Source organism: Rattus norvegicus, chromosome 6, assembly GCF_021556685.1.
Source record: "Rattus norvegicus strain SHRSP/BbbUtx chromosome 6, alternate assembly SHRSP_T2T, whole genome shotgun sequence".
Classification (NCBI taxonomy): Eukaryota; Metazoa; Chordata; class Mammalia; order Rodentia; family Muridae; genus Rattus; species Rattus norvegicus.
In genome coordinates, this window is record NC_141539.1 from 66322163 (window position 1) to 66345797 (window position 23635).

The following is a 23635-nucleotide window of genomic DNA, read 5'->3' on the forward strand; positions in this document are numbered from 1 at the left end:
ATTCGGGGAAAATGAAAAATGAAAGACACAATAAGAACTACTGAAAATCAGCCACACGATGATAAACATGAAGAATGTCTCTGGTGGGTTCTTTAGCAAACTGCACATAACTGAAGAACAGGCTGATGAGCTTGGTCTACCATAATAGAACTTCCTAAACAGCAAGGAGTAGGAAACATTTAAAAAATGATGACTAATAACTGTGGGACAACTCTGAGTGAAAATGTGTTCAACAGAAATATGAGAACATAAGCAACACAGAAAATTGTTCAAGTAATGACTAAATAATTCTGCTAAGTAAGATCAGATGGTAGATAACATACTCAGGTCCTTAAAACCAGCAGGCTACATGTTCAAAAGAGCAACAATTAAGTTATAATGTTCCCAAAACAAATGCAGAAAGAAAAATAACAAAACTTCTTAAACAAGTTACAAGAAACAACTCACTTTGCCTAGAAGAGAACAAGGTACAGCTTACACCTGGCAAACAAGAGAAGAGCATGTGAGAAAGTTGAGGCATTGAGAAAGAAAATCACAAACAAGGCTTCAAGTTAGAATTCTGTGCCCTCTCTCACATTTTACAAAAATATGCTATTGGACTTGAATTGCATAACATGTTAAAAGATGTTTTTTAAGAAGAAAAATGGCACAAGTGAGCAATTTGAATCTGCATAAAGTGAACAAGTTCAACAGAGCCAGACAATCCAGAGAAAAGTTTCCAGAGTACATGGCTTAATTGTAATTGAGCTAAAAGACAACAGTGTATTTAAAGGAATATTAACAATATCCAATTATTATATTTTCCCCTATATTATGCACATATGCTTATGCATGCTTATGTATAAGTAAAAATGATATTAATGATACAAAAGGAAGGGAACATTAGTCTTTCCTTATTTTTTCTATATTTTTTTCTGTCATATTTTTGGTCTTTCTTTTCTTTCATATGGTATGCTACCTCTACCATGAACTGTAAAGTGTGATATGAAGGCTAAATTAGATTAGGTGTAAATATATATTATAAACCTGAGGGCAAGCCTAAATATTTTAAACAGAAGTATTACTAACACGTAAAAGCAGAGGAAAATAGAATCATAAAATATTCAAAATCCGGAGAAGGAGTGAAAGGGTTAAACTCCACAAAGGGCCAGGGCCTCAATAAAATAGACTCAAGGATGAAGATAGATTGATGGATATACATGAACTTTTAAAACATGAGAGAATAGCATTATAGCTCTGTGAGGAAATATCCATTTGTAAAGAACGTCATTTTGTTATGTGCGTTAAAAACACAGGCAAAATGTAATCCCAGCAATATTCAATTGGAAATTAAAACTTGAGCAAGGTCAAAACAGCAAATAAATGTGTATTAGCTCCTGCTGCAATGACAAAATGCTAAGAGGAGCGGGTAAGCAGCAGGTGTTTATTTTCTACAGTTCAGGCTGAGTGGGGACCCGTTATGAAAGGATGAGCTGATGTATTTTTTTCTTAGGTAAATCCTTGCGTAAGATGTCAGGGAAAGGAGAGGGAAGAAGAAACTCTCTAGTTTCTATGTATCTTCCCACAGGGAATTAACCTTGTTAATAAGGTCCTTATATTCATAATCTATAGTGTGAACTGTGACTATCTTCCACAGATTGATTCTTTATTGCCATATTCCAGTGGTTCAGTGTCCTCTTCAAAATAGTGTCAGAATTAGGGACCCATACACCACCAGTGGTGCCATTTGCAGTTATAAAGCCAAGAGAGCTTCCAGTATATTTCTGAGGTGAAAGCAATGTGTTAAACTCTGAAAATATACTCCTTACTGGTCTATTTCACAAGACACTTAAGAAATTCATATATATATATATATATATATGTATATATATATGTATGTTGAAATGCTTCTTAGAAAATGCACACAAATGTGTAAGAATATAATGTACAATAAGGAATATGGCAACAAATAACAGAAAAAATGACAATGATCACGTTAGTTTCACATGAAGGAAATCACCTAGTATTCTAGAAGAGTCACGTACTCTTCCAAAGATGTCCACAGATAATTAGGTGATATGCTAGAAAAGATAGATTGATAGTGTCATTCTATTCATTGGGCAGAAGAATTGGCCACTCAAAGCTAAACTTTCTTAAGGCCTCTTCTGAGCGCCTTTTGCAAATAGTAATCCACAGAGTAATATAGATAGACCGTATAGCTAAGAATAATGCAAAATAGTGCTTTCAGTTTAATCATGTGGTCCCCAACACATTTGTAGCACTATAAATCTTTATCCACATATGTATACATGCTAAAGAATGTTATATCCCTGAAACTTCATGTTATATTATTTGCCCTCATGTAAGAGCACTAGGGGTTGGAGCCCTAGAGAGTTTATTAATTAGATGAAACCATAAGTGGGAAGTGTTCTTGAATGCAATTACTGCTGCCAGAGGTATCTTTGAGAGAGTTTATAGCTCCTTTAATCGCCATGTGACAACAGTAAGAACTATAGAGTCTATGAACGTAAGATTGGACCTCATCTGTGCTAGTCCATGTTGACACCCTCGCCTCCATACCCTAACCTTCAGAGCTGGGATAATTAAAGCTTGTCTTCATCTACCTTACAGACTAGGGCAACATTGTCACAGCACCATGAACTGACTACGCTGTACTCTGCGAAGAACAAAGGCTGTGTAAGGGCTTACGGTTACGCACTACATACACATCTGATGAGCCAAGCACTACTTCTACTCCCTCTTCTAAACTATTCATACTTTAAACTCAATTAGAACTTCAAAATATTAATTTTAATAAATAAGTCCACATGAACATTATATAAAAGGATGGTTATCAGTTTGGAGATTAATTTGTCATAATTTAGTATTAAGGACTAAAATTAGTGAAAGGAAAAAAGAGGAATGAAGCTTTTGCTATGTCTGCTAGGACTTAACTAATTTTTTCTAAACAATAGGAAACTAGTTACTGTAGTCAAGACACTAATGTTAAGCAATGTAGGTGCAAAGATAAATTATGACAGGTTTAAAATGAAAGAATATTTGGCTTCAAATGACAGAAGACACACCACAGTGGATGAAGCCATTATATTTCTATATTCTTGAATCTGGAGAAAGGCAAGGGACAGGGTCTGTGATCCTTGACATGTCTCTCATATCCTCAAAGTGGCCCTAAACCAACAGCTCTCACATCTGTGTTGAAATTAGAAGGTAAAGGAAGAGTATGTGTGTGGTCCATGTTGGATGTGTTCATCTCTTTTAAGCAGAGCAGTGCCATGTGGCTGGCAGTCCTCAGTTCTCTTTCCTTTGACCTGAGAGATCTGTACTCTATCATTGCTTGCTTTACCTGCCCACAGCACTGGAAGGCTGGGGGACAAGGTCTTGTAAGTCGCACCACTAACCCTTACCTCATCCCTTGAAAGATGACTTCTGTCTTCTTTGCAGGTATTGGTTGAAGCAGAAGGGGGTGATATTATTAGGTAGACATCTAACAGTGCCTGCAGAAATCAGAATTTTGTTTCAAACTTAAAAGTAATTTACAATAACTAAAAGTATAGTTCAGGGATGAAGCATCTGAACTTGGTGCCCAGAACCCACAAACCCCCTCCAGAAAAAGAAAGAAGAAATACAGTTTATAAAGTATGACTATGATTTTTAAAAGAAATTAGAGTGTAAAGTAAACATGCATTTACTCATGAAAATGATTTGCTTTGTATTCAAAAATAATAGCTATACAATTTATAAAAAATAAAGCTTTAAATTGTTTTTTAAGATTATGTACAAAATGCACTGTATGGGAAACAGAAAAATAAGTTTTATAAGATGAAATATAAATTATTGAAAGAAGTTTTGTTACATATGCAGATGTAGTTCAGATGTGCTGACCTCCATTGTCAACTCCTCAGTAACCTTAGTGTGTCAACCACCTGAATCTCCCTCCATTCACTATGGAGTCATGAGAACTATGGAAATGAAGTAGGCAATATCATGTAATTTTTGGTCACTAAATGTGCTGCTTCACTTGGGAACATCAGAACCATAGCCAGAGATTAGACTTTCACATGCTTTTGCCTCTACAATGCCACGGGTATTCTGGAGATAGTGTGGGATGCACAGTGCAATACAAGGCCTCTTCCTATCTGTGTCTTACAGTTGTCAGGTTGGTAATCTTTAGATAAAATGAATACTATATGTATGAAACAGTTGAATAAATTTTATTGTAGCTGAGACAGACTGTATCTCCCTTATAAAATAATCCTATTCCAGGACTGCACCTGTGTGTATTTACATGAATTGTATATCTCTGATATGTTGGTCTGCTAGGGGTCTAGTCAGGTCACAGTGCCCTAGGTTTTAAGTACTTTTAAAATTATAGACAGAATGAGTCATTCATTTTACTACTATTATTTTTAAGACACAGAAAAACACTCAACTATTAAATTAGTGCCATGATTCAATTTAAAGTTAATTTTTAAATCATTCCAAAGTTATGATAACCTTCATGCATACTTGAAAATATAAAAAAGGACCTAGTCCTTGGTAATGCTTATAGCTCACTTGGAATCAGAAAGCATAAATGGATACTCATAAGGTAACCACTTTTTATTTAATGCCATTTGGTTTTCTTATTAACTTCTAGGGGCAAGGACTTTTCAATCTTTTCTGAAACTTCAGACAGGTGGAAGGTCAGGTTCTAAATGATGGCTCTCTTGGCAAGGTTGCTGACTGGCTTATTTGTTCCCTACATAATGCGGAAGTAGAAAGCAATGTGCCCACGTCTACACAGTGGCGCTGGTGGAGAGAATGCAGCTGTGCGAACTACTGTTTTCTATACTTAAATATAGTCCGACTATACTCTTAAAAACATTTTTAAAATTAAAATTTCAAAACAAGTGAAGCTTCATCCTTAAACACACCTGGGCTCTGCCTGTCCTGCTTATCCCGGAGAAACATCTGGAAGGAGCATTTGAAATCCTTATATTAGTGAGTTGAGAGCCAAGAAGTCAGCATAAACGTGATAAGATCCGATGAATCATTCATATCCAAGAGTCAAGCTCATTCATTTTGGAGCTATTGAAGTGGACATAGGTCTTTTTATAGAAAACTACCATGAAATACCTTCCAGTTCAAACCTGATTGAGCTAAAAAGCAAATTATCTAATAATCATTTCTGATAGTGTGACAGGAAATGCCAAGCGGCAGTGCCGTCTGAAGCAGCAACAACTGGTATCCTGGGCTTTCTAAACTGTGATCTGTCTTGACAGAATTTCAGTCATTTTAAGTTTGCAAAACAATTACTACTTGGATTTCTTCCCTATACTGATATTTAGGTGATATTCATGAACAAGTAAAAGTTTCTCTGCCTTGGAATCAATAATCAACTTCATTGCATTTGCTATGAACATAAACATTAAAGTATAAATTAATATGCTTAATGAATAAAAACAAAGAAAGCAAGTTTCTCCCCAAACACTATGAATAACTTGCTTCCCAACTGCCAAGCAGGTTAAGGCTTTAGAGAGTTGTGCTTCTCTGAATATTCTTGCCCTGAGGAACCTCCTTTGAGTGCGAGTTGCACTTAGCCTCATTGTGTAAATTAATAAATGGAGAGACATAGCTTCTGTAGTTAGGGTTCAAAAGACTGACTCATACCCATTTCTCCTCTCTCTCTCCCTCTCCCCCTCCCTCTGCCCCTCCCAGTCTCTCTCTCTCTCTCCCCCTTCCTCCCTCCCTCCCTTCCTCCCTCCCTCCCTCCCTCCCTCCATGTCTCTCTCCATCTTCTCTCTCTTTCTCTCTCTCTCTCTCTCTCTCTCTCTCTCTCTCTCTCTCTCTCTCTCTCTCTCTCTCGTAAGGAAGTAAGGGACTTATGCCTAACAGTGAGGGAGGAAATAAGAAAAAACATCCTCCGGAGGACTGAATTGTGCCATCAACCACTGAGTGAGCCTAGACATGAATCCTGCCTGTGGTATATCTCAACACGGAAGCAAACCTTCCTAACCTCTTTAAACATAGTATTATACATGATATGAAAAATAAAACCTAGGAAATATTTGTAGCATCTCTAACATATAACAGCAGTGAAAGTATTAATGTATATTATTTAAGCACCTAAGATTATGGCGAATCTATGGAAGAAGTAAGTACTTGATAAAACTCCCATGAACTCTATTGTTCACTGCTTCTTGGCTATAAACTACTGACAAAGAATTATTGGTGCATGACAACTTCACACTAGCTGTATTTGAGGTAAAGTTTTGCAAACTAGTTCATTGAGAAAGTTAAAGTTTGTAAGTGACTGACTGAAAAAGTCTTCCTAGAGTGACGTATTTAAAAAGTGCAAGGGAATGTATGAGAGCAGAAGCAATAGCTTGGCAAGTCTTGGGTTTCTATGATGCCCAGACTCTTGAGAAATACTCCAAAAAGTGATAAAATTGCCTTTCATGTGAGGTGATACAGATCCACATATAGAAAGGTGGCAGCACTCTTGTAACTAGGCTGTCCTCATTCCATGCCATGATATGTTACTCCCTCTATGGATTTGGTCATCTGGAGTGGAAGACAGGTTTGTTAAACAAGTGGAGATATATATATATATATATATATATATATATATATATATATATATATATATATATATATATAAAATCTCCACCAACGTGAGTTGATAATACAGTGACTAAGAAAGGAGATGTGACTGGACTGGAGGTCTGAGAAGCTAGCCTCTGATAACAGCTATATCTGAGCATACTAGTTGGTAGTATGTGTGGAGGGGTGGGTCTTATCAAAGTAGATGCTGAAGACAGCCTATAGAAATAGAACTTTGGGAGGGGAACACCCATATAGAAGGGGAGGGGGAGGGGTTAGGGGGATGTTGGCCCGGAAACCGGGAAGAGGAATAACAATCGAAATGTAAATAAGAAATACTCAAGTTAATAAAGAAAAAATGGAAAAAAAGAAACCTGAAAGAAAACTAAAAGAAAGAAAGAAAGAAAGAAAGAAAGAAAGAAAGAAAGAAAGAAAGAAAGAAAGAAAGAAGGAAAGAAATAGAACTTTGCTTGACCAGAGGGTAGGTCTGCTGTGGGAATCACATCTAAAACTTGCCTGTGTGATACAATGAGAGACGAATTTGCTTGCATAAGCTCAGAGCTATTAGGACTTGTCTGCATGGTGGGATGTACCATTCCAGGTACTTTTTACTGTTTGTTCCTTTGGGGAATAAAGTCAGTAGTATGTTCGTCAAGTGTTGAAAAAATGTTGTAATAAAATTATTTCCTTAATATAAAACTGCATTTTTAGTTTATAAAGCAAAGCATCTATGAACAGAAATATAGATGGCAAAATCAACAACTTCTAGCCATGAACATGAACCATTAAGACAATCTTATGGTAATACCGAAAGTAATAAAAGTCTTAGTAGTGTGCGAAGTGAAATTCGGGACTGGAACAACCTTGTGTAGTGAATCTATTCCCCTTATGCCTCTTGCAAATTTAACATCCATTTTTTTAAAAATTGGTTCCAAAAGATTTTATATCATGTTTCCTAAAATGAAGACTTACCATGAAAACTGCTGCTAGTCTTATGTCCAGGAGTACTCTGTTGTTTGGTTTTGCAATTTAGAAATTTCTTGGGAAACTCTTTAGTTGTGCCTTGCCAACCTATATAAATTTTGGGGGTGTTCTTTGAAATATCTGTGTGACAAACTGATGTTTGTCCCTTGTGCTGTAGTGTAAGTTTGGAAAGTGGATTTCTTACAAACTAGGTGCTTTAGGAATTCACATCATGTGGATGGTCGTTTTGTGCCAGTTAAGTACTGCATGTTCAAGGTTCCCTATCCCTGGTTTAACCAACTCTTTGGATCCTCCCTCACCTGTTGAGTGAGAAGGATTTTTCCCATTAGATTTGGTTAAGTTTGCATGAGTAAACAGGAAGAGATCTGACAAGCACAGAGCAATTAGTGGGTTCTGAGAAGGTGTAAGAATAAGCAGTAAACAAAAACCCCCTCGCCCCAGAATCCCTTAGAATACCTAGCGATCTTTGGTACCAGCATTTTTATCGTGCTCTTCTGAGCTTATTTTTGGCATGCTGGAAACACGTGCTTTCTTCTATTTAACGTTTTTGTGGTAAGCTATTTGTCTATAATTATGCCCTGGATGCCTGAAAGGAAATACCTACTTGCAACCTCCTAATTTTTTGCATTTTAGAGCTATGCTAGCTGCGATTCATGGCATATATCACTTAAAACACGTTGGTGCGCATGCATGCGCCTGCATGCACACACACACACAATACATATGTAAACATTTAAGGATGATTTTTTTGGACTGCATGTATAATATTGATTTATAATAACTATTGGTTTTTTCATTCTTTTTCCTTTTCTTGCTGCTTTTGAAAGCTAGTTATTTTAAATTCCCTTTTGGTTAGCATGCACCAAAATGATATATCTGTATATATACATATGTATATATTTATCCTTTTTCTTATTTTCCTATTACCACCTGCACTTCTACATATTCCCATTCCATATCTATCTGGCCTGTTGGTTTTCCCCAAATATTTACCCCTTCTGTTCTCATGACATCTACATTCTCTTATTCTCTTGTTCCATACTCCTCCTCCCTTTAGGCTGTTTTATCTCATTCTCCCTTTTCACTCCCATGCACTCTCACTGACATACACACGTACACACAAATTCACGCACACACACACACACATATTTGAAACACACACATACACATAGCATATATTTATGTTATATTTATATGTTTATATGTTTATATTTATATTTATATGTTATATTTATGTGTGTGTATGTGTGTGTTTCAAATATGTGTGTGTGTGTGTCTGTGTGTGTGTACAAAATCTACATTCAACCTCAGAGAGAAATTAAGATGTTTATCTATCTGAGCATGGCTTATTTCACCTAGCATAATGATGCCCCATTCCATTCCCATATGTGATGTAATTTTATTTTTTACTGATATATAAAAACTAATCACATTAATATAACAAGTTTTGTTTATCTGTTTTTCTGTGAATGGATATTTAGGCTGCTTTTATACCTTGGTTATAGTGAATAGTAAGCAAAAAACCCAAATATGCAAACATGTACTTAGTAGACTGATATAGAAGCATTTGAGCATATTATCAGAATTTTTACAAATCATATGAGAGTTTCAAGTTCAACAGTTTTAGAAACCCCAGTGCTGAATATCGCTGTGTGCATACCCACTTACACTTCCTCCAGCAGGCAAACAGGGTTCTCTACCCATGTCCTCAGCAGGCAAACAGGGTTCTCTACCCATGTCCTCAGCAGACAAACAGGGTTCTCTACCCCATGTCCTCAGCAGGCAAACAGGGTTCTCTACCCCATGTCCTCAGCAGGCAAACAGGGTTCTCTACCCCATGTCCTCAGCAGACAAACAGGGTTCTCTACCCATGGCCTCAGCAGGATTGGTTGCTTCGGTCTTCTTGATGGTCATCATTCTGAATAGAATCAGACTCAAACTAAAAAATACTTCAAATTTGCACTTCCTTGATAGCTCAGAATGCTAGCTACTATCTTAAATATTTATTAGAAATTGTAGTTGTTTATTTAAGAATCACCTCTTATATTCATTAGCAAAATTAGCAGTTGAATGATTTGAAATTTTGTTTTGTTCTTTGTTGTTTTATATTTAGGGTAGTACCTCCATGTCTGCTATAAGTCAGTGAAGGTTTCCCTTTCTCTGATGAATTACGCTTCACTTCATCGACTCTTTCCTTTTCTGAGCAGAGCATTTTATTTTCACACAGCAACATGCCTATTTCTTTATGTTGAACTTGTCTCCAATTTGCTCATTTACACATATGTTTGAAATCTTGTATTAGGGCTTTGCATGCATTCAGAATGTATTCATTATAGTGTGAAAAGGTATGTCTAGTTCAACTCTTATGCGTGTGAATTTCTTAGATTCCTGGAACTGTTTGTAGTAGAAAATATTTTATTATTTCCCTAAGAGATGTTCTACTTATTGTAAAAACATAGGAGGCCTGTCTCTGTAGTAATATTTCTGAGTTATCTGTGGTATTATTTCTGATTCCTCTGTACTATTCTGTCCATTGAATTTGTTTTTTGTGAAAACGCTGTACTGACTTTGCAACTATATCTCTATTGTATAATTTAAAATCAGACACTGAAAAATATCAGACTTTCTCTTTCTGATCAAAATGGCTTGGTGTTCAGAATCTTGGTGGTTTCATGTGAATTGCATTATTGTCTATTTTACTTTTTTTAAAGAATGTTAGTAGAATTCTGGTGCTGCAGATTTCTTTCCACGTAGTAGCCATATTTTGGAGATCCATGAGCATGGGCTGTTTTATATATAATATATATATAAAATATAATATATAATATATATAACATATAATATATATAATGCATAATATATAATATGTATTTGACTTATTTCTATCATATTCATTTTGTATCTTGCTACCTTTCTAAAATTATTTCTCAGATCTAAGGTGAGCACAAAATTAAAGATGAAAATAGAAAGAAAACAGAATAAAATGAGTCAAAAAATCTAAATATTTAAAAGGGAATAAAAGCAAAACACTATTTTTAAATAAGGTAAGTAAAAGTTGCTACTAAAGTTGTAATTAAAAATTGAAAGCAAATAGGTACAGAGGGGAAGAATAAAAACAGAAAAGAAAAATAAAGGGGGCATTTTCAAACAGGTCTCCCTCTTTATTTCAAGCATGTTAGATTTGTTATCAGTCAGTCTTTAGTTTCAGATGCTAAGACATCAGTATAAAAACAAAATCAGTACCAGTCAGGACAATATGTTTCCACAAGGGCCTAGCAACACTACTTTATCAGATACTAAGTACTGCAACATAACTGAACGAAAAATAAATAAATAAATAAATAAATAAATAAATACCCCAAAAAAAACCCCAAAAAACAAAACAACAAAAAAACCCTTAATGTAGCCTTTAAGAATTCTTCACAGAGTTAGAAAGAAAATTTGCAAATTCATCGGAATAACAAAAAAGCCCAGGATAGCTAAAACTATCCTCAAAAATAAAAAGATTTCTGGAGGAATCACCATCCCTGACCTCAAGCAGTATTACAGAGCAATAGTGATAAAAACTGTATGGCATTGGTACAGAGACAGGCAGATAGACCAGTGGAATAGAACTGAACCCAGAAATGAACCCATATAACTATGGTCACTTGATTTTTGACAAAGGAGCCAAAACCATCCAATGGAAAAAAGATAGCATTTTCAATAAATGGTGCTCGTTCAACTGTAGGTCAGCTATAAGAGAATGAAAATGGATCCACATTCTTATCGCCCTGTAGAAAGCTTAAGTCCAAGTGGATCAAGAACCTCTACATCAAACCAGATAAACTCAAACTAATAGAAGAAAAATTGGGGAAGAGTCTCAAACACATGGGCACTGGGGAAAATTTCCTGAACAGAACACCAATGGCTTATACTCTAAGACCAAGAATCTACAAATGGGATCTCATAAAGCTGCAAATCTCCTGTAAGGCAAAAGACACTGTCATTAAGACAAAATGGCAACCAAGAAATTGGGATAAGATCTTTTCCAAGCCTACAACTGATAGAGGGCTAATATCTAAACTATACAAAAAATTCATGAAATTAGACTCCAGAAAGCCATATAACCCTATTAAAAATGGAGCTAAACAAAAAGTTCACAGCTGAGGAGTATCAAATGGCTGAGAAGCACATAAAGAAATGTTCAACATCTATGCCAACAAGGAAATGCAAATCAAAACAACCCTGAGATTTCATACCAGTCAGCAGTGCCAAGATAAAAAACTCTGGCTAAGGCAGATGCTGGCGAGGATGTGGAGAAAGAGGAACACTCCTCCATTGTTGGTGGGATTGCAAACTGGTACAACCTCTCTGGAAATCAATCTGGAGGTTCCTCAGAAAATTGGACATTGCACTACCTGAGGACCCAGCTATACCTCTCCAGGGCACATACCCAAAAGATGCTCCAACATACAACAAAGACACATTCTCCACTATGTTTATAGCAGCCTTATTTATAATAACCAGAAGCCAGAAAGATCCCAGATGCCCTTCAACAGAGGAATGGATACAGAAAATGTGGTACATCTACCCAATGGAGTACTAATCAGCTACCAAAAACAATGACTTCAGGAAATTCACAGGCAAATGGATGGAACTAGAAAATATCATCCTGAGTGAGGTAACCCAATTGCAGAAAAACACACATGGTATGCACTCATTGATAAGTGAATATTAGCCCAAATGCTTGTATTACCCATGATGCACAGATCACATGAAACTCAAGAAGGATGACCAAAATGCAGATGCTTCACTCTTTCTTTAAAAAGGGAACAAAAATATCCAGAGGAGAAGATAGGGAGGAAAAGTTTAGAGCAGAGACTGAAGGAACGGCCATTCAGAGCCTGCCGCACATGTTTTCCATATACATACAGCCACCAAAACTAGATAAGATGGATGAAGCTCAGAAGTGCATGCTGACAGGAACTGGATATAGATCTCTCCTGAGAGACACAGCTAGACCACGTCAAATACAGAGGCGAATGGCAGCAAGAAACCACTGAACTGAGAACAGGACCCCCGTTGGAAGAATTAGAAAAAGGACTGAAAGAGCTATAGGGACTTGCGACCCCAAAAGAACAACAATCAACAACCCACCAGAGCTTCCAGGGACTAAACCACTACTCAAAGATTATATATGGACTGATCGTGGGCTCCAACTGCATATGTAGCAGAGACTAAACTTGTTGGGGCACCATTGGAAGGGGCAGCCCTTGGTTCTGGCAAGACTATACCCCCTGTGAAGGGGATTGTTGGGAGGCTGTAATGGAGGTGGATGGGGAGGGGAACACCCATATAGAAAGGGAGAGGGAGGGGTTAGGGGACTGATGGACAGGAAACTGGGAAAGGGAATCACATTTGAAATATATGTAAAAATACCCAATTTAATAAAAATGGAAGAAAAAATAAAAAAATTTAAAAGAACTATAAAAAAAATATACCCTATTATACCAATAGATGGGTTACTCAGTCAAAACTAAATCAAGAAATGAAGTAACTAATTGAATTGCAAACCATATGGTTTAACAGAACTTACAGAACATTTCATCCAAACAGAAATGGATCTATTTTCTTCTCAACAACCCATGGACCTTTCTCAAAAATTAACCATATATCCAGAAACAATGGAAATCTCAACTAACCCAAGGCAACTGAAGCAACACTCTGCATCCTATCTGACCACCATAAATTTACGTATCAACAAAAACAGAAAAAGAAAAAAAAAGAAAAATTATCCCATGGAAATTGAACAAATCACTACTAAATGAAAAATGGCCATTCAAGAAAAAAATAAAACAGACTTTCTAGAAAAATAAAAAACGAATATACAATACACAGAAATGTATTGAACAAAACAAAGAGGCAACTTTATATGCCTGTATGAAAAATTTGGAGAGATAACATACTCGTAACCTGAAAGCTCAAGAAGAAAATAAAACCACACCTAGATGGAATAAACAGAAGAAAATCAAACTCAGGTCATTAAAATAACAAAAACAAGTAAATCAACAGCAACAATGCAAAAAATAATGAAACAAAGAGTTGGTTCTTTCAGAGAAATCAATAAGATTGATAAACTTTATTTATATTAATGAAAAAAAAAGAAAATCAAAATTTAAAACAAAAACTAGATAAAAAAAAAAGTACATAACAAGACACTGAAGAAATCGTGAGAATCATAAGAACATAAAAAGCTTGCACTCCAAAATATTAGAAAATCTAAAAGGAATGGATCATTTCCCCAATTTATACCACTTAACAAAGTTAAATAAAGATGATATAATTAATTTAAACAGTCATGTAACCCTACTGAAATAGAAGCAGTAATCACAAGCCTGCCAACCAAGAATAGGAGGAAAGAATGTGGACCCCTTAAAGGGATAAAAAGTACACAGGAGACCAACAGAGTCAACTAACGTGAACCCTTGGGGCTGTCAGAGTCTGAATAAACAACCAAAGAGTATACACAGCCCAGACCTAGGCCTCCTCAAATGTATGTAGCAGATGTGCAGCTTGGTTGTCAGGTAGGTCCTGAACAGCTGGAATGGGTTGCTAACCCAAAAGCTGTTGCCTGTCTGTGGGATATGTTCTAGCTCGGCTACCTTGTCTGGCCTCAGTGGGAGAGGAAGTGCCTAGCCTTTCAGAGACTTGAAGAACTAGAGTGAAGGATTACTCGGTTTGGGGAGGAAGACATATCCATTCTTAGGAAAAGGGAAGGGGATATATGAAAAGGACTATGGGAAAGGGTGGCAGGCAGTGCAATAATGAGAGAGACTTAAAGTGAATAAGTAAAAAAAAATAAGTTAATTTAAGAAAAGAAGAAATTTATGCTTTTCAGCTAAAAAAAAAAAAAAAGCTCAAGGCCAGGTGGTTTTAACAAAGAATTCCACCAGATTGTCAGTAAGAAAATAATGCCATTTCCTCTTAAAGTATAGCAAAAAATTACAAGCAGGAGGAACATAACTCAGTTTGTTTCAAGAGATCCAAGTAACCCTGAGTTCAAACAACGATCTCAACAAAATAAAAGAATTATAGACCAATTTCTCTCAAGAACATAGATGCAAACCTCAAAATAAAGGGCTTAGAAATCAAACCCAAGAAAACATCTAAAATGTCATTCACTATGATCAAGTAGAATTCATCCCAGAGATGCAGCGATGATTTAATACCCATAAATACATAAAGGTAATTACCATATAAACTAAATAAAGGACAAAACTCACATGATCATTTTTTAGATACAGAAAAATGCTTGGACAAAATCTAATACCTCTTTGTGATGAAAGCCCTGGAGAGATTAAGGATGCAAAGCATACCTCAATATAATAAAAACAGTTTACAGCAATCCTAGAGCCAACATCGACTTAACTGGAGAGTAAATCACACCAACTTCACTAACATCAAGAACAAAGCAAGGTTGTCTGCTTTCTTTGCACCTATTCAATATAGTGCTTGAAGTCTTATCTAAAGCACATAAATGAGGAAACTGAATGATATTTGGAGTATACAAGTTGGAAAAGAAGTCAAAGTATCTTTATTTGAAAATGTTAGGACAGTGTACATAAATGACAGTAAAATTCTACTGGGCACTCCAATAATTGATGGACAATTTTATCAAAGTAGCTACATACAAATTTAACTCAAAAATTATTAGCCTTCCTATATAAAAAGCACTTCCTGGAAAACAAGGTAGACTCCCTACATAGCTTCTCTTCTCTCTACCCAGATCTAACCTGTAGCATGTAATATTTAAAAAAAAAGTCCCACACCAACCACCCCTGTGACTAGCTGGCAGAACGTTGACTACTGCTCCTTGCACAAATGCCTGTAATCCCATAAACTGAAATTTCTAGAGGCTTTTACCATATCAGCCAGATTTATAACAGTAAAGCTTCAATGCCCAAAATACCCACACAAAGAACTAAAACTCAACTGATACAAATATAAACTATATACCTAGATGGGGTAAATGTACCCTACATTATTACTATATTGTCCTATAGTATTCATAGCTACCTGTTCTCTTTCAGGCCATGTAGATATGGTTCATCTTCCTCCATCATCTCTCCATCCATCTCTGTCTCTGGCCCTCTGTCTCTTTCCCCTCTCTAAAACTTTCAGTTAAATCCCCTTCTTTCACTGTCCAATCACAGGCTCTAGTCTTATCGGATTAATTAAGATTTCACCTGACCTCACCTAAGTACAGGTGCCCCTTTTGAGGGGGCAGAAAAATACAGACAATTCACAACACTAACCCCACTTTCTCATGCCCAGTTCTGCAGCAAACTACCTGTGATAGCTTTATCTTCTTCCCATTCCCTTCTGCTGTACATGCCAAAGATGTGCTACTTCTAATCTCTCCTCTACTCATTAATTTATCTCATCAACAACCCCAGCTAACCCACAAGCTACTGCTGACAAGAAATAAAGTAGGCTGAAGGTAGAGCCGTACTTCGTTTGCTCCTCCAAATCTAATCCATCCAGTCTCATCCTGAGCTTTGTGTCAGAAAGCCTGCTTCAGTCTTCCTTTCCCCAATTCAATCTATTAAAGCTCACAGTGATCATCTGTTTCAACCTTCCTTCCTCTAATTCATCACAATATCCCCATCCTCCATCAGCAGCAGGCATTACCTGTGAACACACCAGTGAGTAAGCCCAAGGAAGCAAGTAAGCTAATTTAAGACCTTTGTGTTCCATTTTCTCCTCAAACCCAATGACCCATATTCCCTTCCTACTGTCCCTTTCTCCACTGATTGATTTTCCTGACTCCCAATTCTAGCAGGTACTCCCTGCTAACCTATAGACAAATCATTCTAGGGAAGCCTATGGCTATCTTTAGATCTTACCTTCCTCTGTTCCTCCACATACAACCCTACTCTCATTCCCACTGCTATAGAAAAGTCTCTGCGGTGACCTCTCTTCACTTTACTCATTCCATGGAGAAAAAAGGCAGATCCTGGTTGAACACTTGGCGCAACACCATTCCTGGTAACCCCTTCAACCTCTAGTCTATTTCCATTTCTAACTGTTATCTCTCTATACCCAGAAACATATTTTTATCATTTTACCTGGAACCCTAAGTGGTCACAATTATCAGGTCCAAAGAAAATTTTCTAACAGGCAATATGTTCTGTAAATATTTAGAGAGGAGACAGAAACCAAGGAAAATACCCACCCAACAAGAAATCAAGAAATCAAACCTATAATCATCTCAATACCAGCATAAAAACAAATTTAATAACAGCCAGGGCAACAGGTCTGTATTAGGGCACAGCCATTCCACTACAGCAAGACCTGAATATTCCAATACAACTGAAGCACATGTAAAAGTCTTAAAAACAACCTGTATGCAGATAAGAGAAGTTCTCAAAGAGGAAATGAATAAATCCTTTGAAATCCAGAAAAGCACAAACTGTGAAAGGTAACAAATAAAACAGTTAGTTATAAACCTGAAAATTGCAATGGAATTAATAAAGAAAACATAAACTGAGAAAATTCTAAAAATTAAAAATTTAGAAATTCAAACAGGAACTACAGAGGCAAGCAAGAAGGAAGAGAGAAACCCACACATTGAGGTAAGGAAGAAGAAATAATTACTGATATTTACTGATATATTTAATAGCAGTCAAAAATATTAAATCTAAAAATCCTCTGGTAGAAACATCCGAGAAATCTGGGGCATTATGAAGAAACCAAATCTAAGAATAATAGGAATAGACAGAATAGAATGTCAGATCAAAGGCTCAGAAAATGTTTTCAACAAAATCACAGAAAAGAATTTTCTTACCCTGAAGAATATGCTTATAAAGGTACAAAGCATATACAGAACACCAAATAGACCAGAGCAGAAAGAACATGCCCTTACTGCATAATAATCCAAACACTAAAGAGAGAACAAAGAAAGAGTAGTAAAAGTATCAAGAAAAAAGACGAACTCTCATATAAAAGAAGACATATTAGAATACCTGATTTCTCATGACTACTCTAAAAAGCAGAAGGTCCTATATAATATGCTGCAGACTCTAGGCGATTACAGATACTGGCCCAGACTATTACACCTAGAAAACTTTCAATCTTTGTAGATGGAGAAACTAAGACATTACATAGTAAGGGCAAACTTAAACAATATCTGTGTTCAAATCCAGTACTATAGAAGGTGTGAAAAGGAAAAATCCAGTCTAAGGTCCATTATACCCATGAAAACACAGGGAATACATAATCTTATACCAGGATTATCAAAAATGGGAAACTCTCTCTCTCTCTCTCTCTCTCTGTCTCTCTCTCTCTGTCTCTCTCTCTGTCTCTCTCTGTCTCTCTCTGTCTCTCTCTCTCTCTCTCTCTCTCTCTCTCTCTCTCTCTCTCTCTCTCTCTCACACACACACACACACACACCTAACAATGACAACAACAATAAAAATACTAAAATAGTAGGAATCCATAATCATCAGTCACGGTTATATGTCAATATTACTGGACTCAATTCCACCAATAAATAGACCCAGATTGACAGGTTTAATGAAAAAAAACAGATCCATTTTTTTTCTGCATCTAATAGACCCAAACTCAAGACCAAAGATAGATATCATCTCAGGGTAAAGGATTGGAAAAAATATTTTGCTAAGTTAACCTAAACAGGAAACAGGTATAGACATTTTAATATCTAACAAAACAGAATTCAAATGAAAATAATAGGAAAAAGAGAAGACAACTAAAAATTTATTAAGGAAAAATCCACCAAGGTGACTTTTTAATTCTTAAAATTTATGTTCCAAACATAAGGATACCCGATTTGTAAAAGAAAGACTATTGAAGTGTAAATCACATACTGGTCCCACTTAATGGTAGTGGAAGACTTCAATACCAACTTTCACTAACAGTCAGGTCCTCCAGACAAAAACTGAACAGAGAAATGCTGTATCTAACAGGCTTTATAAACCAAGTGTATGCTTCAAATGGGGGGAGGGCGGCAATGGGGGGAGGGTTGGGAGGGGAACACCCATAAGGAAGGGGAGGGGGGAAGGGGATGTTTGCCCAGATACCGGGAAAGGGAATAACACTCGAAATGTATATAAGAAATACTCAAGTTAATAAAAAAAAAAAAGAATACTCAGTTTTGACAAAACTTAAAAAAAAAAAAAAAGAAAGGGCACCTTCATGCATGAAAGAAACAGTACTAAAGCTCAAAGCACACATTACACCTCAAACAATTATAATGGGAGACTTCAGCATCTCACTCTCAGCAATAGAAAGATCATGAAAAAAGAAACTAAACAGATTAACAGAGAAACTAACAACAAAGGGATTTAACAGATATCTATAGAACATTTCACTCTAAAACAAAAGAAAAAATATATATATACCTTTTAATCAGCATCTCATGGGACTTCCTACAAAAATTCACCATATAATCCAAATGGTACCTAAACAGGCCTAACAAATACAAGAGGGTTGAAATAATACCATGCAACCTATCAGTTCACCACAGACTAAGGCTGGTCTTCAATAACAGCAAAAATAACAGAAAGCTCACATACATATGGAAGCTGAACAATGCTCTACTAAATGATAACTTGGTCAAGGAAGAAATAAAGAAAGAAATTAAAACTTTTTAGTATTTAATAAAAAGGAACAACATACCGAAACTAATGACATACAATGAAAACAGTGCTAAGAGGAAAACTCATAGCTCTGTGTGCCTCCAAGAAGACACTGGAGAGAGCATACACTACCAGCTTAACAGTACCCCTAAAAACTCTAGAACTAAAAGAAGCATATGCACTGCAGAGGAGTACACAGCAGGAAATAATCAAACTTGGAGCTGAAATCAACCAAATAGAAACAAAAAGAACTAAATAAAGAATCAACAAAATCAGGAGCTGATTGTTTGAGAAAATCAACAAGATAGATAAACACTTAGACTAATCATAGGGCACAGAGAATGTACCTAAATTAACAAAATCAGATGTGAAAAGGGAGACATAACAACAGAATTTAAAGAAATTAAAAAAAAATCATCAGATCCTACTACAAACACCTATATCCAACAAAACTGTAATATCTGGATAAAATGGATAATTGTCTAGACAGACACCAGGTACCAAAGTTAAATCAGGATCAGATAAACCATGTAAACAGTCCCATAACTCCTAAAGAAATGGAAGTAGTAGTATTAGTTCCCAACCAAAAAAAGCCCAGGATCAGATGGGTTTAGTGCAGAATTCTATCAGACCTTCATAGGAAACTTAATACCAATACAGTCCAAACTAACCCACAAAATAAAAACAGAAGGAACACTATCCAATTCCTTCTATGAATCCACAATTACCCTTATATCTAAACCACAAAAAGACTGAACAAAGAAGGAGAACTTCAGACCAATTTCCTTTATGAATATCAATGCAAAAATACTCAATAATGTCTTTGCACACTGAATCCAAGAACACATCAAACTATCATCCACCATGATAAGGTAAACTTCATCACAGGGATACAGGGATGTTACAGTATACAGAAATCCATCAATATAATCCACTATATAAACAAACTCAAAGAACAAAAGCACATAATCATCTCATTAGATGATAAGGAATCATTTGACAAAATTCAACAGCTCTTCATGTTAAAAGTCTTGGAAAGATCAGGAATTCAAAGCCCATAACTAAGCTTGTAAAAGTAATATATAGCAAACCACTAGAAAACATCAAACTAAATGGAGAGAAACTTGAAGCAATCCCACTAAAATCAGAGACTAGACAATGCTGTCCCCTCTCTCCTTACTTATTCAGTATAGTACTCAAAGTCTTATCCAGAGCAATCTGACAGGAAATGGAAGTCAAATGGATACAAATTAAAAAGGAAGAAATCAAAATATCAGTATTTACAGATGATATGATAGTATAATTAAGTGACTCCCAAAGTTCTACCAGAGAACTACTAAGCCTGATAAACAACTTCAGTAAAGTGTCAGAGCATAAAATTAACTCAAACAAATCAGTAGCCTTCCTTTACTCAAAGGATAAACAGGCTAAGAAAGAAATTAGGGAAATGACACCCTTCACAATAGTCCCAAATAACATAAAATATTATCACTCTAACCAAACAAGTGAAAGATCTATAAGACAAGAACTTCAAGTCTCTGAAGAAAGGAATTGATCTCAGAAGATGGAAAGATCTCAGATGTTCATGAATTGGTAGGATTAATATTATAAAAATGACCATGTTGCCAAAAGCAATCTACAGATTCAATGTAATCCGTATCAAAATTCCAACTCAATTCCTCATATAGTTAGAAAAACAATTTGTGAATTCATTTGGAATAACAAAAACCCATGATACCCAAAACTATCCTCAACAATAAAGAATTTCTGGGGGAAATCACCATTCCTGACCTCAAGCAGTATTGCAGAGCAATAGTGATAAAAAGTGTTGGTATTGGTACAGAGACAGAGAGGTAGATCAGTGTAATAGAATTCAAGACTCAGAAATGAACCCACACACCTATGGTCATTTGATCTTTGACAAATGTGCTAAAGCCATCCAGTGAAGAAAAAAAGGATATCATTTTTAACAATTGGTGCTGGTTCAACTGATGGTCATCATCTAGAAAAATGCAAATGAATTTATTCTTATCACTCTTTACAAAGTCAAGTCCAAGTGTACCAAGAACCTCCATATAAAACCAGATACATTCAAATTAATGGGCACTGGAGAAAATTTCCTGAACAGAATATCCACAGCTTATACTCTAAGATCAACAATTGACTTGGGAATTCATAAAATTGCAAAGCTTCTGTAAGGCAAAGGACACTGTCAATAGGACTAATTGGCAACCAACAGATTGGAAAAAGATCTTTATCAATCCTACATCCAACGGAGGGCTAATATTCAATATATACAAAGATCTCAAGAAGTTAGACTCCAGAGAATCAACTAACCCTATTTTTTTTTTTTTTTTGGAGCTGAGGACCGAACCCAGGGCCTTGTGCTTGCTAGGCAAGGGCTCTACCACTGAGCTAAATCCCCAATCCCAACTAACCCTATTAAAATGGGGTATTGAGCTAAGTAAATTCTCACCTGAGGAATAATAAATGACTGAGTAGTACCTAAAGAAAGGTTCAACATCCTTAGTCATCAGGAAAGTGTAAATAAAAACAATCCTGAGATTTACCTCACACCAGTCAGAATTGCTAAGATAAAATCTCAGATGACAGCAGATGCTGAAGAGGAAGTGGAGAAAGAGGAACACTCCTCCATTGTTGGTGGGATTTCAAGCCTGTACAAGCCACTTCTGGAAAACAGTCTGGAGGTTCCTCAGAAAATTGAACATAGTACTACCTGAGGACCCAGGTATTCCTTATTCCTCTCCTGGGCATATACCCAAAAGATGCTCCAACATATAACAAAGACACATGCTCCACTATGTTCATAGCAGCCTTATTTATAATAGCCAGAAGCTGGGAATAACCCAGATGTCTGTCAACAGAGGAATGGATACAGAAAATGGTACATTTACACAATGGAGTACTAGCCAGCTATAAAATATAATGAAACTTCATGAAATTCATTGGTAAATAGATGGAACTAGAAAATATCATCCTGAGTGAGTTAACCCAATCACAAAAAACACACATGGTATGTACTCACTGATAAGTGGATATTAGTCCAAAAACTTATTCAAAATATAATCCACAGACCACATGAAGCTCAAGAAGGATGACGAAATTATGGATGCTTCAGTTTTTCTTAAAAGGCGAAACAAAAATATTCATAGGAGGAGATATGGAGACAAAGTTTGGAGCAGAGACTGAAGGAATGGTCATTCAGAGACTGCCCCACCTGGGAATCCAGTCCATATACATACAGCCACTAAACCCAGAAAATATTTGTAATGCCAAAAAGTGCAGCTGACAGGAACCTGATATAGCTGTCTTCTGAGAAGCTCTGCCAGAGCATGACAAAAACAGAAGCCAATGCTTGCAGCCAACCACTGAACTGAGAATGGGGTCTACATTGAAAGTGTTAGAGAAAGGATTGAAGATGACATAGGTTTTTGCAAAGCCATAAGAACAACAATACCAACCAACCAGAGCTCCCAGGGACTAAACCACTATCCAAAGAGTACACATTGACAGAGCCATGGCTCCAGGTGCATATGTAGCAGAGGATGGCCTTGTTGATCACCAGTGCAAGGAGAAGCCCTTGATCCTGCCAAGACTAGACCCTCCCCCACTCGCAAGTGTAGGGGAAGAGAGGTGAGGAGTTGTAGGTCAATGTGTCTGGGAACACCTTCAGAGAAAATGGGAGAAGGGGGATGGGATAGGGGATTTATTGAGGGGATACAGTCAAAGGGCATAATACGTGAAATGTAAATTAAAAAATACAACAAGAAAGCATTACTAAGTTAGAAAAAATGAAGGACTAATATTAAACACATATAAAGAACCCAAGAAACTAGCTATCAAACAAATCAAATAATCCAACTAAAATGGTATACATTAAACACAGAATTGTCAAATGAAGAAACTCATGTAACTAAGATAGACTTAATGAAATGTTCAACTTCACTCTTCACATTCTCTAGAGTCACAAAAACTTATGAAATGAATTTATATGCATAAAGGAATTTACTGGAACGACTTAGGATCTGCAGTCCAACAAACCTGACAATGTCTAGGTGTTAATAGAAAGTCCAAGAATCTAGTAGTTACTCATTCCCAAGAAGCTGGCATTTTAGGTTATCTCCTGTATATGCTGGAATCCTGGAGAAGTATGTTTTAATAGATGTGCTGGCAAGTGTAAGCAGGCAAAGTATCCCTCCGTCTTCCATTATCTTTATATAGTCCTCTAGTAGAAAATATGGCCCAGATTAAAGGTGTGCCTCAAGATCCGGATTAAATGTATGGGTTTATATGGATTAAGAGCATGTGTGTCTTTCTGCCTCAAGATCTGGGTCACCAATGTGCCTTTAATTTTAGGACTATACTTATAGTTAAGTTGACAACTGAGTATATCCATCTCAATATCATTA

At 36.3% G+C, this 23635-nt stretch overlaps 1 protein-coding gene across 1 annotated transcript in view; it reads right to left on the reverse strand.

Moving 5' to 3' along the window:
* Positions 1–23635, reverse strand: part of LOC148005220 (uncharacterized) — a 140500-nt gene that overhangs the window by 64239 nt on the left and 52626 nt on the right. Inside the window, exon 4 of the mRNA XM_087555154.1 lies at positions 3405–3494. Coding sequence (XP_087411280.1) covers positions 3405–3494 — 90 coding nt within the window. The remainder of the gene's footprint in view (positions 1–3404; positions 3495–23635) is intronic.